General features: G+C 50.4%; 5 protein-coding genes across 5 annotated transcripts; 2 read left to right on the top strand and 3 right to left on the bottom strand.

Annotated features, from left to right (window-relative positions):
• Positions 1–56: 56 nt before the first annotated feature.
• I303_108450 (uncharacterized protein) lies at positions 57–6,386 on the bottom strand (the record flags this gene model as incomplete). Its single annotated transcript, XM_065969837.1, has 28 exons — positions 57–140; positions 193–906; positions 958–1,066; positions 1,113–1,305; positions 1,357–1,379; positions 1,432–1,498; positions 1,545–1,696; positions 1,750–1,840; positions 1,899–2,018; positions 2,067–2,154; positions 2,205–2,280; positions 2,339–2,405; positions 2,454–2,475; positions 2,524–2,856; positions 2,899–3,047; positions 3,103–3,156; positions 3,208–3,257; positions 3,317–3,563; positions 3,661–3,915; positions 3,969–4,092; positions 4,147–4,193; positions 4,246–4,473; positions 4,526–4,590; positions 4,642–4,678; positions 4,729–4,777; positions 4,827–5,227; positions 5,284–5,409; positions 5,462–6,386. The coding sequence occupies 28 exons, from the start codon at positions 6,384–6,386 to the stop codon at positions 57–59; spliced, it is 4,896 nt and encodes a 1,631-aa protein (XP_065825909.1).
• Positions 6,387–7,113: 727 nt separating this feature from the next.
• I303_108449 (uncharacterized protein) lies at positions 7,114–8,536 on the top strand (the record flags this gene model as incomplete). Its single annotated transcript, XM_065969836.1, has 6 exons — positions 7,114–7,163; positions 7,223–7,317; positions 7,574–7,659; positions 7,761–7,794; positions 7,902–8,263; positions 8,315–8,536. 6 exons carry the CDS (start codon positions 7,114–7,116, stop codon positions 8,534–8,536), a joined length of 849 nt encoding a protein of 282 aa, XP_065825908.1.
• A 111-nt stretch (positions 8,537–8,647) lies between these two features.
• Positions 8,648–11,106, bottom strand: I303_108448 (uncharacterized protein; the record flags this gene model as incomplete). Its single annotated transcript, XM_065969835.1, has 8 exons — positions 8,648–9,019; positions 9,076–9,450; positions 9,537–9,634; positions 9,691–10,013; positions 10,068–10,104; positions 10,153–10,434; positions 10,489–10,750; positions 10,801–11,106. The coding sequence occupies 8 exons, from the start codon at positions 11,104–11,106 to the stop codon at positions 8,648–8,650; spliced, it is 2,055 nt and encodes a 684-aa protein (XP_065825907.1).
• Positions 11,107–11,478: 372 nt separating this feature from the next.
• I303_108447 (uncharacterized protein) lies at positions 11,479–11,856 on the top strand (the record flags this gene model as incomplete). Its single annotated transcript, XM_018410501.1, has 1 exon — positions 11,479–11,856. One exon carries the CDS (start codon positions 11,479–11,481, stop codon positions 11,854–11,856), a length of 378 nt encoding a protein of 125 aa, XP_018260310.1.
• Positions 11,857–12,070: 214 nt separating this feature from the next.
• I303_108446 (uncharacterized protein) lies at positions 12,071–16,107 on the bottom strand (the record flags this gene model as incomplete). Its single annotated transcript, XM_065969834.1, has 13 exons — positions 12,071–12,274; positions 12,322–12,861; positions 12,916–13,068; positions 13,120–13,515; positions 13,589–14,061; positions 14,104–14,155; positions 14,326–14,556; positions 14,610–14,750; positions 14,794–15,101; positions 15,151–15,534; positions 15,584–15,681; positions 15,728–15,861; positions 15,958–16,107. 13 exons carry the CDS (start codon positions 16,105–16,107, stop codon positions 12,071–12,073), a joined length of 3,264 nt encoding a protein of 1,087 aa, XP_065825906.1.
• Between the last annotated feature and the right edge of the window lie 163 nt (positions 16,108–16,270).

Here is a 16,270-nt window from a genome sequence, read left to right as displayed (position 1 = left end):
GTAAAATATGATGAGACATGTATTGCTCTTCCGGTACCGCACAGCAAGACCCCTTTCTATGACCTATTCTTCTTTCGCTCCGCTTCCAATGCCATGGTCTTGAGATTTTTGAACTCTGTGCGCCCGGTTGCCTTGCAAAGCTGGTGGCCGAGTCAGTGTCAGGATTACACAGATGTCAACTAGTCAACTCACCGAGTAGAACTTCGATCTGTGATCCCGTAACAATTCGGCGGGACTGGCAAACTCGGCAATCCTTCCTTGATCCATTACTAACACCTTGTCGAAATCGATAATGGTATGGATCCGATGAGCAATGGTCAGGATGGTTGAATCAGAGAATTCTTCACGGATAGTTTTGGAGATGAGCTCATCGGTCTCATAATCGATGGACGCGGTCGCTTCATCCATGAACAACAATTTATTCCTCTTGAGAATGGCTCGTGCCATGCAGATAAGCTGTTTTTCTCCGCTCGAGAAGTTGTCACCTCCCTCGCTGACTGGGTTGTTGAGATCCCGGAAGACATTCTTGTTCCTCGTCTCTTCGTCGCCGTCCGTAGCATCACTCTCGCGGACCAGATCTTCGTCCTTGATAAGATGGACCCTTCGCAAAGCTGCATATATGTCAGCATCGTCGTACTCATCAAAGACGTCAAGCGTAGATCGCAAGGTGCCAGAGAGGATAGTCGGATCTTGAGGAATGATGGTAACTCGACTGCGCAAATCGGTTAGACCGATCTTCGAAATGTCGATGTTATCAATGACTATTCGCCCCTGAGTAGCCTCAACAAAGCGGAAGAAGCTCAAGGCAAGTGTCGATTTCCCGCATCCGGTTGCACCAACGATACCGATCTTCTCTCTCGGATTAACTTTGAAGCTGATACTGTGGAGCACGTCGGGAAGATCAGGCTGTGTGACTGTTCAGTAGGGCTCTACGCGTGCGATCTGAGCATGACCTACAGCGTATCTGATGATCAGGTCTTCCACCACGATAGCACCACTCTCAGGCCAAGAAGCGGGAGGTCGTGGATCCACATACTCATTCGCTTCACGCTTCAAGTCGGTGAACCTGGTTTTCTGCGTCAGTGGGGATACCCTAAATTCGCCTCACTTACTCTTTGAGTCGCTCGATGGCCACCATACTTTGCTCGAGTTGGACAAACCGACGAACCACGAATAGCAGATCATGGCATATGGTTCCGGCGAAAGACAAGGCAAATCCAGCCATTGCAGCGTCTACGCCCGGCGCGATCAAAATGGCCACGGCCGTAAAACCAACCATGATCGCGGATAAGAGATTGAAACGAGCTGAATCGGCCGTCATTAGCACATCCTGTGACCTTTATCCGCTCAACTCACCTGAAAGCCACCTATTCACAGTCCTGCTCTGCAACATTAGCTGAAACATCAGTTTAGACCTATTTGCGGACCCACCATGACCAAGCGAAAGCCAGCAAGTTCGTGTCCGCCAGTCGCATCATGTGCTTCAATGAGATGGTACCTGATCTTCCATTAGCCTGATGTCTGCTTTACTCAGCAGGGCTTACTGGCTCCAAAAGCTCGCAAAACTGCTACCCCTGACACGGCTTCGCCGAAAAGTGAATATAGCGGTGATCGAGTGACCGAGTCTAACCGCCTCATATCTCGAGAGGTTTGACCGTAGATGGACCCAGCCTGGTAATAGATAACAAGGATGACGCTAGATCCACAAGTCAGTATGTTACTACTAAAGTCAAAAAGAGGATCTCTCACCTGCCAGCGATGATGAATGGCACACCACCGACATAAGTTATGGAGACCAAAGTAACGATCACGTTCAAGGCGTAGGCGACGCTGCGCACGACTTGTGAAGGATACTTACTCAGCTTGAGTTGGACCAGCGTTGAGAACGGTTAACTCACAATTGTCGGCTGTGGAAGAGTCCAGGCCTTCGATATCTTTACCGAACCTGTTCAATAGTCGACCGCGACTGGTTGTATCGTGGAAACGGAGAGTGGAGAATAAGACCGATTCAAGCATGGCTACAGCTTCCTCAGCTTACTGGCCTCGCACTGCTAAGACAGGCTCACCATTGTGGAGCACTCTGCTTGCACGCAAAGATCCCAAGTAGATGATTGCATACTGAAAGTTCGCGGCAAAAACACCCGCAATCGTGATCTGCCCAGCTGTCAGCTTCACAGATGCATACGCGCGCGAGCACCACTCACTACCGCGTAGCCGATGACAAAGTATTGCGTTGTGTGACCTCCTTGTTCGGGGGAAAGGTTAGACCCGGTCCAATACCTTGATAATGGTTAGATCATGAGCGGGATCCCCACGGTGTACCAAATCGATCACTTACTCGAGCCAACCCTTTTCAGCGACAGGTACAAACATCGCCATAGCCAGAGCAAGAACGAAGAAAATCCCTACATGATCGTCAATAACATAACAGGGATCGACCATAGTCAACTTACACCATACGGGACCTCCCAGAGCCTATCGCGAGTGTGAGCTATATTCGCTTGTCGAATACCGAAAACTTACCCCGAAGTATGCTTTCCAAACGGACCAAGCGATTCGACCACGCGCTCTCTTCTCATCCTCTATCAGCTTTCGAGGCGCTTTCGCCTTGACATCGACAGTGCAGTTGACAAGGGTAGATTCGTCTTCAGGTGCTAATGAGCTGGTTTCTGAGCCAGGCTCGGATGCCGCAGCTCCAGTGAGGCTGATGACGCTCTTATGAGCCGGCTTTATGGCTTGATCGTCGAGAATCTTCTCCTCTTCGGCGGGTTTTGCTTTGACGTCCTCTTCGTCAAGCTTCGCCATCAATCCAGATGCAACAAAGTCGTCCCGGGTACCCGAGAATTTTACGTCACCCTGATGGTATGTCAGTCTTATTCCCTGCAGCACGGGACTCACATTTTCCAGAGCCACGATGTAGGATGCGCCAGGGGACACGAGAGCGGTATGGTGCGAGACTAATAGTACAGTTCTGCCCTCAAGTATCCGACCTTGTAGACAATTGGCCATGAGTGCGTGTGCAGTATGTGCATCAACAGCGCTGAGAACTAAGCGCGGCTCAATTCAGCGGTAGGCCCAAGAACAGCTCAACCACGAGCTCACCATCATCAAGGAGGAGAGTCCCTGCTCGACTGTAAACCGCTCGCGCAAGAGACACTATGAATACTCATCAGACGGTCTCTAGGCTATGCAACGTCTTCCGCTTACCTCGTGCTTTTTGGCCTCCGCTGAGGTTCAGCCCTTTCTCGCCGATTTCTCTACCCGTAATAGTCAGTACATGACTCACGCTCTTATGGATGCATGAGCAAAAACGTACGTTTGGTCACCGTCTTCAAGTATTTCGAGATCGGTGGTCAAGGAGCACGCCTCAAGAACCTGTTGATATCGTTGCTCACTCCATGGTGAAGAGAAGACGATGTTGTCCTTGATCGTGGCATTCTGTAGCCAGGCTTGCTGCGGGACGAACGCGACCATATTTGGCACAACCCATTTCTCTTCTGGAACGGCTCCCTCGTGGAATGACGCCATAGAGTCGGGTGAGGATCGAGGGCAAACGACTTGTCCTGTCAAAAGATCCGCTTCTCCAAGGAGACCGGCAAGCAACAAAGATTTGCCAGAGCCTACAACATCAGCACTGTCACATCGAAGGCGCAGACTCACCAAGTCTGCCACAAATAAGGGAGAGTTTGCCCTTGGGGAAACGCAGGGTCAGATCCGCAAGCGTAAAAGCGTTCTTAGGTGTGGTCGCGGTCGATCTCGATACTCCATTCCGTGCAGTAGATGTCGCAGAATCATCTCGGGGCCAAGTGTAAGTGGCAGATGAAAGTAGAATGTCTCCAGAACCATCGTTTTCTTCGATGGGAGCGACTTCGGCGAGCGAGAGATACTTTTCGATTCGCCGACAAGACACAAAGCCTTCTCTGAAAGGTCAGCGAGACCCATCATCTGCTGAAGGCAAAAGATCTCACCTTGCAGTGCTTGAATGAACGTTTCAGGCAGAGCGTTCAGAGCATATCGAAGCTCAGCAAAGACTGCTACCGAGGTAAACGCAGTGGACGGGGTGAGACGTTGGCCCCTGACGAGGGTGTAATGCTGTACGATGCCTGTCAGCACAATCGAGGAGGCGGGAGACAAAGGGGAACCCACCAGGAAGGAGACGACGGTGACAAGTACCGGCGTCAATGCCCAGATGCCTAGTGCCTTGTCAGTAAGGTCCGATCTTGAACCAATCTCTCCAAGACTTACAGTTGAACGCCACCTCAATCTGGTAATTCCGGGCCTGCCAAGAAAGCTCGTTCTTCCTGATCATTTGTATGCGAGACTCAAATGAACGCTCCCATGCCATGAACTTCAGCATCCGAATACCCTGCAGAATCTCATTCATCAAAGCTGTACGCTGGTCCCGGGTTTTCATCAGATTCTCTTGAGCCCGAACTACGATTTTTGACGCAAAATGATTGAGTGGAAGGGATACTGTTAAGCTGTCAGCATGTTGGCAAGCTGCATTTCTTCTTTGACCACTTACGGATGGCGGTCAGAAGGCCATACAGGGCTGATGTGCCCAGTAATTTGTAGACAAAAACACTCGCGCTGTGTGCGATCAGCGTCTCGTTCAAAAGGGACAAAGCCTGCTTCACTCACACTAGGAGCTCAAGGGGTGAATCGACGACAGCAAACACTGCGCTTAATGTCAGTATGCTATCACCATGAAGACGATGGTCGACTCACGATGGAAGACAAAGTCGGTGACACGATCAACATCTACGGTGAATAGCGTCTGTAAAGAGGGAATTTAGCGTAGCCTGGACCTATTTCACGACACTCACCATGATCTGAGTTTTTGAGCTGACAGCTTCTTCGTCTTCATTGTCCTCCTCGCCTCCGGCTTCTTTTCGCTTTTGATCCTTGGCTGCCTCAGCTTTCACATCACCTACTTGCCCTTTATCGTCTCCAGCGGCTGCTATGTCTTTCTTGCGAAGGGTTTTGCTGAAGAGTAGGGTGTTGAGTTGGAGTTTGATCCTGCCTTGAAGGTATGTGGAACTGATCGACCAGGTCACACCGGTCGCGATGAACATGATAGCGTTTGACATGAAGAGCCCGAAACACAAAACCCATCCCCAAGCGGGAGTAGATCGACTAGGATCGTTTTCAAGGTATTCGACGAACTTCAAGAGTATATAATGTGGTATGTAATAGCCGAAAGCAGTAGCAGTAGCAAGCAAAGTCTCTGCGGTAGGTCAGTCTGCGGAACGTGGTGAAACTATATGGGATAGGCAGACTTACGCGCCCAAAGTAGTCCTGCGTTAGCCTTTGCCACCTTCCACAACAAGTTAAACCCCTCTGTCCGTCCAAATCGACCTCTAGGATTACCATAAATACTTCTCATATTCCTGTACTGGACCAAAGCGCCTATAAAAGAGAATCAGCATGCTGTTTCGAATGTCCGAAACCAGCCACTCACGAAGCCCTTTAGGCAGAATGGGAAGGTCCCAAACATCCAGACTCTCCGATACATGACCCTTCCACACCACACCTGTAGCGTAACCGAACAAAAGCCATTCTGGCACCGTTGCCTGGACTTCAGCGCTCACATTAGGTTTTGTCGGGTCGAGAGATTCCGTTCCGTCTGGTACGGCTTCAGTGATTTTAGCCGGATACAAGGCCTGAAGAGGCAGATATAGGGGTGGGCCTCGTCGAATGGTCAGAATGACAATCAACGGCGGAACGTAGAGTACGGGCAGGATCGACTGAAGTATTTCCAATCTGGTGTACTGAGGTAAGCTGAGCAGATCGGACCTAGAGAATGTGGCGAGTAGCTGGGACGGAGCGGAAGGCATCGGAGTGGACGGCAACAAAGCGAGGAAAGCCAATATCATGAATTGTACAAAGATGTCGATTGCGAGGTGAACAGTCGTAGCCCAATGAGCATAGGTCTCTGATTGAGCGATATGGGCCGAGATAAGCACAAGTGTTACGATCTGGGACGGCAACAACAAGGCTGGAAGGAGTATTGATCGGGTTCTTTCCTCTTGTTCCGGGATGCGAGCGAGGATGGTGAACACAAGAAGCAGGATGTTACACATGAAAGGTGGTAGCATTAGAAGCAAGGCGGCGATTTTCCGCAATTTCATCGACGCCCAAAAATGGGCTGGGTCCACAGGCGTACCATCTTCACAAACGACCGGGTCTTCTAGGTCGAAGGGATCTTTCTCTGATCTATCTGCATGCCCGGCCAACCCCTCATTGCGATGTGTAGGCAGTGCGATGGGTTTGACGAAGTAAGAACGCACTGGTGAGGCGGGATGGACGGAGAGATATATCGTGAAGGACGTGAGGGAAACTAGTGGGATGAAAGCCGTGCTGACAATGGGTATTAGATGAGACATCTTGCTGATCAAGTTTGTCCGAAGAGCCAATGGGATAACAAGTCGAAATATGTGATGCCTGTAGCTTTAGATGTTCGGAAGCCAGGATGCTGCTATCCATTAGAGATTTTTGTGGTCTCTAACAGGCAAGCCTGTTGACCGTGTGTGGGCTGGGTTTAATCGATACGACTCGACCAGCGGATCCGATCCTAGAATATTCCTTTCTTCCGTCTACTATGTGACTATCGAATTTTACCGCCCACCTTTCGGCTGATGAGCAAAATGTCCTGAGCTGCCCTGCCCAAATCCTAGAAGCTCGAGACTGACACGGTGATATCGACCTGAGGCCCGTTACTCGCACTCAAGCACAAACAGGTTTGAGCGAAAACCGAGGATTATGATGTGATCAGTAGTAGAGTATCTTGCACTTTTAAATTTCAGTCAAAGGGACCATGCGGAGACGCGGAGGTGACCGAGGATGTTCAATTCAATGCATTAAAGCATCTCACGTGATTTCTTCTGGAAGCGCTGTAACCTCATGACGTAAGAGCACATGGATCTGGGGCCACAAAAGGGCAATAACCCACACCCACAGACATCACCCAACTCACTTGTCCTCCCTTCTCTTCCGACCTCTTGCCAACTCACGGTTGTATCACATATCAATTACACGCATTATTTCGACCAATCAACACCATCCGCTCACTGTGTCATTCTTCACGTCAAGGTACAGGTAACGACTTTCACAATGTCTGATCCAGCCGAAAACGGAAACCTGCCTAAGGCTATCCTATACTCGTGCGTCCAATCTTGCTCTTTCCTATGAAACCGGATTTTGACCCTGAGAGCCCCTCAAGCTGGCCCACCTCTGTCTGGTCAACTGTTCCTCAGCTATGTCTGTATGAGAAGGGATACTCTAGCGACGAATACATCATCAAGCTCGTGGATATCAGTGAGTCTCGATTCAGCGGCGAGGGTGAAAAGCTGTATCTAACACTTCGTGACTTACAGCCAAAGGAGAAGTGAGCAGAATATCCGGACTGAATTGAACTAATTGATGCCCCAGAACTTTGCTCCATCGTATCTGAAGTGAGTCCTGCCTGTCACTGCATTCTAGATTTCTAGCTTATGCCACTTGAACCGTACAGAATCAATCTCAACGGTAAGCACGACCTAGCGCGCCGGATCCTCCACTGACTCTGGCTTAGGCACTATACCTACGCTCGTTGTGCCAACCCTGGAGACCACTGGCAATGACGTGGACACCAGATACAGATCTTTGAGGGACACGATCGTGAGTGCGGGCCCCGTTGTTCATTGCTGACAACCTAGTCCATTTGCGACTTCCTTGACCACGCACGAAGCGCTAGTACCGGCCACAATCACTCCGGAAAGCCTGCTCCAACTTTAGCCCCTGCAACCATCGAAGGTGAGCTCTGCAGTAGCGTGAGCAACTGCTGACTCATGTAGGCAAAGGGTTATCGGACGAAATCATCAATCTCATTCACCTATATACTGTTGACCCAAATTTTGTAGCCTTAGCGGTTCGAGATGAAGCCGAGTTGAAGGCGAAGGCTGTCCGACCGCCTGGCAAGTCCCTTGACTATAGACGACAAGCACTCCAGAGTTATCTGGGAGAAGCGAAACAAGCGGTTGCCGATTCCGCTGTTGCTCCCAAAGAGGGATCTTTGACCTGGGAGCAGAAAACCGTGAAATTCCTCGAGGAGAAACTCAAGTCGAACGAGCAGATATGGGAATTGTACAACGGGCAAGCGAGTCAGGATAAGAAGGAGCAATTTTTCGAGGTTTGCAGAAAGACTTGGACCGAATCGCTACCAGATGCCTTCTCAAGGCTTGAGAGCTTATTTAAGGGCCCATTCGCTCTTGGTGATCAGGTTGTAAGTCGTCCAACTCCTTGCCATCTATCCCAGAACTAAACCTCGTCACAGTCTCTCGCCGATCTGCACGCCATTTCTTGGCTCACGCGACTCGTGAGCATTGCTGGAGGTTCCCCCAACGCCTCTGGAATTGACTCACTCACTCCGCACCTTGGTGGCTACAAATTTGGCCCGAAAGTAAGAGACTTCTGGAACGAGTGGGTACAACGAGAAAGCTTTCAACAGGTTCTGGTCCCTGTATGTGACGACTTTGAGAAGATGAGCGGGAAATAGAGGTCTTGGTGCTGGTTGCAGGAGGAAAGGTGAAGGAATGGGAATGTGCTCTCAAACGGTAGAAGGTCAAAATTGTACATATATACTCTGCATGCAATAAATCACCAGCATTCATTTCGATCGTTCGGGGAGATCGTCTTTGTACGCCTTGGTGCCTTTGCCCCACTTTCCAGCTTTTTCGCCCCACTCATCTACTACACCCCAAACATGCTGCTCCTTGATCACTGGCGGTGATTTCCTCTCTGTGACTGATGACTCCAGCTTGCCTGGTCTCGAATACCCAGCTTCTGTCGCGAAATCGTCGAGCTTCAACCTGGTTGAGTCTGCCGACGGATCGCTGGTGGATCGCCTATACGCCCGGCGGGCTGTCGTGGGATTTTTCGAACGTTCCCATGTCCTGGAAGCTAGATCCAATGGCAGCCATTCTTCCTTAGCGTAGGTGGGTGAAGTAGTCATCTCAACAAGTCTGGACACAGCTCGTTTCTGCGAACGTCTTTAGTGAGCGAGAAGTGATTGTGGATAAAGCGAATCGGACTTACGTATGCGAATTTCTCATCCTCCCCTGTCCAAATACCAAGCACACTGAATGCGGTAGCATTACGCTTTTCCTCAAGTCTCTCTTTCGCCTTTTGCGACGGAGTAGCCGTGTTGTATAAGCTGGTGTTCGGTCGATATGGTGCCGCGACCGTCTCAGAGAGTGATTCGGCTGCCATGATTCTCTCGTTCGTCATTTCGTCCACCTCCGACTCGTTCAATTCCAATGCGTCGGGAAAGAAGAGTGTGGATGAGGATGCAGACGAACGGATATGCAATTGGCATCTGGACTCGTACAGAGCGTCGATCAGATTTATCAGTCGACGAGCCTCATTCTTGTGTTTGAGGTAGAGTACCGGGACGTCGTCGATGAAGAAAGTCTTATACGTTGAAGCGAGTGTAAGATAGTCCGCTGGACCGAGAGCCTGGAAGTCGTTAACGATAGACTAGTGCGTTTTGGACGTACCTCTTCACACAAGTCAGCGAAAGTGAATCGGCATGTGTCCCCGGCCGCTGCAGGCACGACGACTCGCCTTCCGTATACGGATACTTGCTTAGGGCCGGCTGTCAACGCCTGATTTCAGCTTCGCATTCCTTCTACCCTGAGCATGCGGACACACCATCCAGGTTGTCAACGAGATCCTTCCATGCCGCTTCGAAAGAAAGATCGCCTTCTCCGTACCACCTCATAAACTTGTCGGCCGCATCCTCGTCAGCACGTCTCCGCCAGTCAACCCCTCCGTCGACTTGTACTACCTCGCATCGACTCTTCAATGCGTCTAAAAACCCGATCATCCGGTCTCGCTGAACACCATGATGATACAGATCTTCGGGTACCCTGTTCGAGCATGCGACTACAACACCGCCAAGTCGCCAGTACCAAGAGAGCACATCACGTATGAGTGCTGCTGAAGACGCATCGACCAACTGAAACTCGTCGAAGCTAGGAAGCAGGACGTCAGCCGGCACTTCGGCGGACATCGCTCAAAACACTTACTACAGCACATGATAATCCAATATCATGTCCCTTGCGACTAAAACAGGAATCAGCTTGGATTCGGTACTGACCTGAACGCACTCACTTATGAACGCCATTCCCTCCTCTTTTGCCCAGACCCTCTCGTTGCCCTCTTCATCCCATCGACCATTGGCAAACACTGCTCTCCAGCCTTTCTTGCCGGCCAATTCCATATTCTCCGTTTTTCTCAACATCTCCTCCACTGGAGACGGGGTGTTTTTCCTTCTTTCCAGTTCCAGAAATACTTGTCTGTACAGTGAAAGGGTAAAAGCATGATAGTGAACCCGACGTTTGGGTAGTGGAAGTAATTGGAAAAAGAGGGACAGAAGCAACGATTTTCCAGTACCTGATCTCTCATTCCCTTGTCAGCGAAGTCAGTCAGCAGAACTGCACTACTCACCTGGTGGTCCCGTAAGTAAGATACCCTTTGGCGTGGTCAGATTGGCCAGCTCTTCTTCTCCGCTCAAAACCTTGACCAGCTCCCTCTCAGCATGTCCCGAATCGACTTCAATGCCCAAATATTCCCCAGCCTTCTCTTTACCCTTAAGCCAGCTCGATTTCCGCTTGACATCCTGAGCTATGAATGGGGCCGAAGGCGTCAGCCTTGCGACCAGATCTATCGGGGGCGAGTAATCTTCCAGCGTCGATAGTAGATTCCGAAGCTATTCAATGCTTAGCAGGCTTGTTACACCAGTATGTGAAATTTTCTTACCTTTATCACTGTTCGAACTTGTTCATCGTCCCATTTCAGCCTGCCCGATGCAACCAAGCCTCGGTAGAGCTCCAGCAGATCCGTCGGTGCAGGCACTTGAACCGCATCGTTAGCATCTTGCCGTAAAGGCGTGATGTGAAGATCTCTGCTGGTAGACAAGGACCATCGTGAACCATACACAGATCGTCCTTGTCTTGGAAGCGATAGACCATTTCCAGTGGTGGAGAGCCCAGGCCACTGGGCAGCCCCTGACCTTTTGATAGCAGTCGCGGGAGTCAAGACCCGTCTGAGCGATTGGGAACACATTATGGGATGTCGTAAGCGACGCTCTGGGGCGAAGCTAGACGAAGGGATCTTCCATCCAACCTCCAAAGCTTTGCTTTATCTGATTACAGCGATCCTGATCGCAACATATTTAGCCGAAGATCCCGGCGGAAAGGGTGAGATTTGGAGAAATGAATTTCCCGATCGCCGATCTGGTACAAACGTCACCATATCGTCATACTTTGGGTCTAATGACCTCTGGTCACGTATATATACATGGGCAAGCACAATCAATGAACAGTTAGTCTTCACCCCTCAAGAATCAAATCTATTGGTCCCAAGATAACATCCCTTGTGAGCTTCGACGCCAGAAGTTGCTTGCGTCGCACTGACATCGATACAGCACCACATACAATGACTCCACGAATCGCTTTAGGATCACTTCGACCTGTGTCCCGCGTCACGCTGGCCCGACCTCTCCACTCTTCCGCTTTGCGACGCACCACAGCAGGCTACGGTGATCCGCAAGACGAGAAAGCCGACAACCATACTCCGCTACCATCGTCTACCCCTGATCCTCAGCCAGCAGGCCAAGGCAAGGGACCCGGCTCAAAGACAGGAACTACAGATCCCGAAGTCGGCCAAGGTTCAGTCGGTAACGCTGGCGGAAAGAAGGGCGCGGGCGACGCGGCCAAGGAGAACGTCAGTGGTCAGGAGATAAAGGAGACCAAGAAGGTTGGGGAGAACCCCAAGAAGGAAGAAGTCGGTGGTGCTGGACCGATTGGTGGATAAGTGTGAGTAAAATGACATGAATCGAGGGGTTCACATGTTGATCTCATGATGCATGTAGGCGTGCCGTATGATGGTCAGTTCTCTAGCTAGTGTAATTTAAGAAGAGATTCTGACGAACATGCAATGGAAATGTAAAATTGTGATGTATATGCAAATTATAAACATATGGTTCGTGTCGTTATCATTAACTGTTGACTGGTCTGTCCGTACGTCTCTATCCTCTCATAGCTTTGACAAATTCGGCGAACGTCTTTCTGAAATCCTTGGCTTGTTGTGTTTTGAGACTGGTGATGAATCGATCAGCGATATCGGCGGGGCATCCCAAGCGCGGAAGCAGATCAGCCGTCATGAACGTGATAGCTTCTTGACCTCTGGCTTGAGCAGTACTTCGCACAAGAGTCGCCATCTCGTGGAGCGTCTAGCTTTATGTTAGCGTCATTCCAAATTCCGACATCACGAACTCACCAGTGTACTGCTTCTTATCTTAAACTCCTTCTGCGCTGGGACTTCGAAACAGGCAGGTAAAAGCCTTTGATAGATGAAATTTTCATATCCGGGCAAAGCCTGCTTCGCTCGATCCTCCTTGGCGATCGCATGTTGATTGGTCGCAGTCGCGTTTCCATTCGCAACGGCTTTGCTGAGGTTCGACATGGCACTTTCGGCGAACACAGAAGGCTGAGCCGCTGCTTCGGGTGAAGTCCCCCAAGCAATGACACTTCGAGCGAAGAACCCAAATGCGAAACGCTGAGACCCTGGATCCGAGCAATCTTGCGTCAGGTTGAGGAGCGTGGTGAGGAGATTTTCGAATTCTGGCTTGTTTCGCTCGGTAATGAACACTCCATCAAGGTTGGCATTCATGAGAGCGGTGAAAAAGGTAAGGTATGCGTCCTTGAGTCGAGCATGCGTTTGGGCTTCATCGGTACCAGTGATCGGTTGCTGCAGTATGGCGAATATTCGCGAAAGAAGCGGGAGCAGAAGCATATCCATAGTCTCAAAGGTGTTTTTCTAGAAGCTGTGTCAGCGCTCGTACTTTTCGCATACCGCTAGAAAGCTTCTCACCTTGAGACGGTGCATGAGCAGGCCGAGGAAAAGCATGAAATCCACCAATTCGGAAGGCTCATATTCTGTCACTACGACAGAAACAAACCTAGGGACCAACTCCGCAACGGTTGTTCCGATCGCATTGACGAATTGGGCGAAGGCGAAACGAGACTAAGCGAAATGATCAGCTGAACGCTTTTCGTCACGGCAAGAGCGACTCACTGCATCTCGCACGACTCTTTCCGACTTCACAGCGTCCAGGGCTTGCAACAATGCTTCGGTCATCTGCTTGAATGGCGGTGTGTATGGTAAAGTCTCCACTTGACTGTCGGATACCGTCGGGAAGCCCTTCGCAAAGTGACCAAGAGCCATCAAATGGTGATGGACCTGTAATACAGCTTGGAGATCGGTCGAGTCTGAACGGTAGCGTTCCACTCCAGTTGCCATTCCGCTCATCAATGGACCAGCGATAGCTTCCAATAAGGTAATATGCTTGCTTGTGTCCGACTTCGTGAGATAGATAAGGTATCCTGCGGCTTCGAACAAGTATAATTGATCGACAGCATAGGTCTTTCCGGTAGTGGCCTTGATGAGAGGATTGTCGTCCGGTGAGTCCGGCTGGGGCACGTTGGCGTTGATCACAAGCACATCCTGCAACTGTTAGCGGTGCACAAACAGACGTCCAACTCACCTTAATGCTGCCAAGTATAGGTTCCACCATTTCACTGACAGAAGGGCATCTACAGTCCTTGCACAGCTTCTGGAAGAGGTAAAAGCATCGGCGACGGACACCTTCGTCAGGATGATGCACTCCTCGATTGGATACTATGGCCTCAAACATCGGCGAGACCGTATCCGGCTTGTACTTCCAAAACTCCACATATCGGACGGCAATCTCGAAGTACTGTAAAGTCACACTAGAATGAGGGTAGATGGAGATACCGGAAGACATGCAGCGTTGGAGCAATTCCCCAAGCGGTGAGAGAGGGTATTGATCGTAATCAAAGCTGTCCCTGACACTGTTGTAGATGGAGTCCGCGTCGCCCATCTCGCTGGTGGGTGTCGAACGACCGCTTTGATTGATTGTAGTTCTGTAAACTTTGTCCCTCGCAGCCTTTGTAGCCACTTCAGGCGGAAGGTTGTAGAAACCGGCCCGTGTGTTACCTGTTTGAGCGTCAGCGCTGTCCAAGAATGGCATTGACTCACTTTTCGACAACTCCCCAAAGGTGTATATAAGGTGTAGAGCCAACTCTGCTTGCTGCCAAGGTACCGCAGCCTCGCCTCCCGATTGGTACGCATCCAACGTAGCTACGACAATCCTAGCAACAACCTCGGTGTGTAGACTTTTATCTATTTGTGCGATCGATTCGATGTACGATCGGCAGTACTAAAACACATGAGCAGATGTTTGACTTGGCCAAGACTTACAGTTCGGAAATGCAAAAATGAAGCCAGCGCGTCATCAGGGTCTTCCTCGCTGCCGGGTGCTTCCCACTCAGCGTCCTCCGGCCAGGCCAGCTGTCTGATGAGGATATCCAGCATGGACGCCAAAAATTCTCGGCGTTGAGGTGTGAGAGGGGTTGCGGGAGCAGGTGGAGGAGGATGAGGTTGCCCTTTCGTGGGTGGCGGCATGGCTGGTGCTTTGTGGATTCGTTTGTACTGTAGACATTGTCAGCTTTCCGATTTCGATGGTGGAGATGAATGCGACTCACCACTCGAAGTATGTCGGACGCAAAAGGCGCCACGGCTATGGGCACTTCGTACTGACGATCGCTCAGGAACCGAAGCAGCAAGGGCAGTGAATTCGTCATCATGGCTTCAGCCTCGTTTCGCAGAGGTTCCGGTATATCCATCTATAATATAGATTAGCAAGGGTTGTGTATTGTTTGAACTCACATTTTCTGTAAAGGCGACGAGCTCTGTTCCGAAAGCGGCCAGAATGCCGCCTATGGCAGTACGGAAAGCTGTTACTTCCTCGTTGTCCTTGACGCCCCTCGTTTCCGCCTCCAATGGATCGACGAGAGCTACTACGTCCAATACCTTCAACACCTCCAATCTTGCTTGTGGATCCTGAACACCTTTCGCGGCAAAGGACCGTATAATATTGGCAGCAGCCGTGCGGAGAGTGATATGACGAGATTGGAGAATTTTGTGATAAAGAGAGAGAGATTTCGGGCTCAAGCTGACTCCGAGATCGACCCAGGCTGTGTGAAGTAATCAGTGAGAGCTCTGACACTACCAGTCGAAACTCACGAGTCCAGGTCACCATAGTCTTAAGGGTTGCTTCCACTAATTTCAGCCACTGGGCATCGTCGCCTTGCTCCAAGCCTTTTTCTATTAATCCCAACATTCCTTCCACTGCTAATCGCTCATCCCCGCTAGACCTGATCACATCCCTGACCACACCATCCCTCTCTTGCCGATCTTTAGAATACTTCCTTGCGCTTCGAAGAGTGGTATCATGCACTTCTTGTGCTATTTCCGTGAGTACTTGGATTGTGAGGGATGTGGGGCTGAGACTGGTGGAAGCCGAGGGTGTGAGAAGAGCGAAGAGGGGATGAAGGAAATTCGGTATGGTATTGGGATAGACGTTGAGAAAGAGGTGTGCAATCGTGAAAGCGAGCTTATTTCGAAGGACTGAGCTGAAGTGAGCTTTGGCCTGTTCCGCTTTTTTCTGTTCACTCACAAGCCTGACCGCCTTCGCAAGGACCTTGTACATATTCCGTTTGGACGAAGTCGATCACCGCGGTGTACATAGCTTTCTGTGATTCTGCCGACATCTCACTACCCCTAACAATGATCAGCGCTCGATCATTTTGGGTTGACTCACTTTTGCGTAAGAGTTGTATCCACCACCTGCTGACAGAACATCCTCAAGTCATTGCTCAGCTTCTCTTTACCATCTTTACCGGGTGTGGAAGGTCCTGGAGCACCGCTTCCTTGGAGATAGAGTGCCAGACAATCCTGTGCACCTCGTTGTTAGCTGATGTAGCAATCAGACTAAGTCACACGAGCCGTTTGAAGGGATGAGGGCAGAGATTCTGGAACCCGATGACTCACTTGCCAAGTTTCTTGACAAAGTTCCTTGACCTTGTTGAGATAATCTATCGCTTGTTGCTTTATCTCAGGATCTGCAGCAGGCCCTGCTCCGGCGGCGATTCGTACGGCTTCAGGAATGTTAGTGAGGTGGGGAGATTGAGAGGACGCCATTTTGGCGGTTTTGAGTGAGATTGTTCGCAAGCTTGATGACAGCGATCCTGATATTGGGTATCTTGGATAGCTGATATATGTGAGCGGACGAACAACGCAGGAACGATCGTGACTGAACGAGAAGCGAAATAAGGGAATGGCAAAGTGGAGAAATAGAAGGTGA

This window comes from Kwoniella dejecticola, chromosome 11 (assembly GCF_000512565.2).
Source record: "Kwoniella dejecticola CBS 10117 chromosome 11, complete sequence".
NCBI lineage: Eukaryota > Fungi > Basidiomycota > Tremellomycetes > Tremellales > Cryptococcaceae > Kwoniella > Kwoniella dejecticola.
The sequence above is the reverse complement of the archived record's forward strand: the minus strand, read 5'-3'. Positions and strand labels throughout refer to the sequence as shown.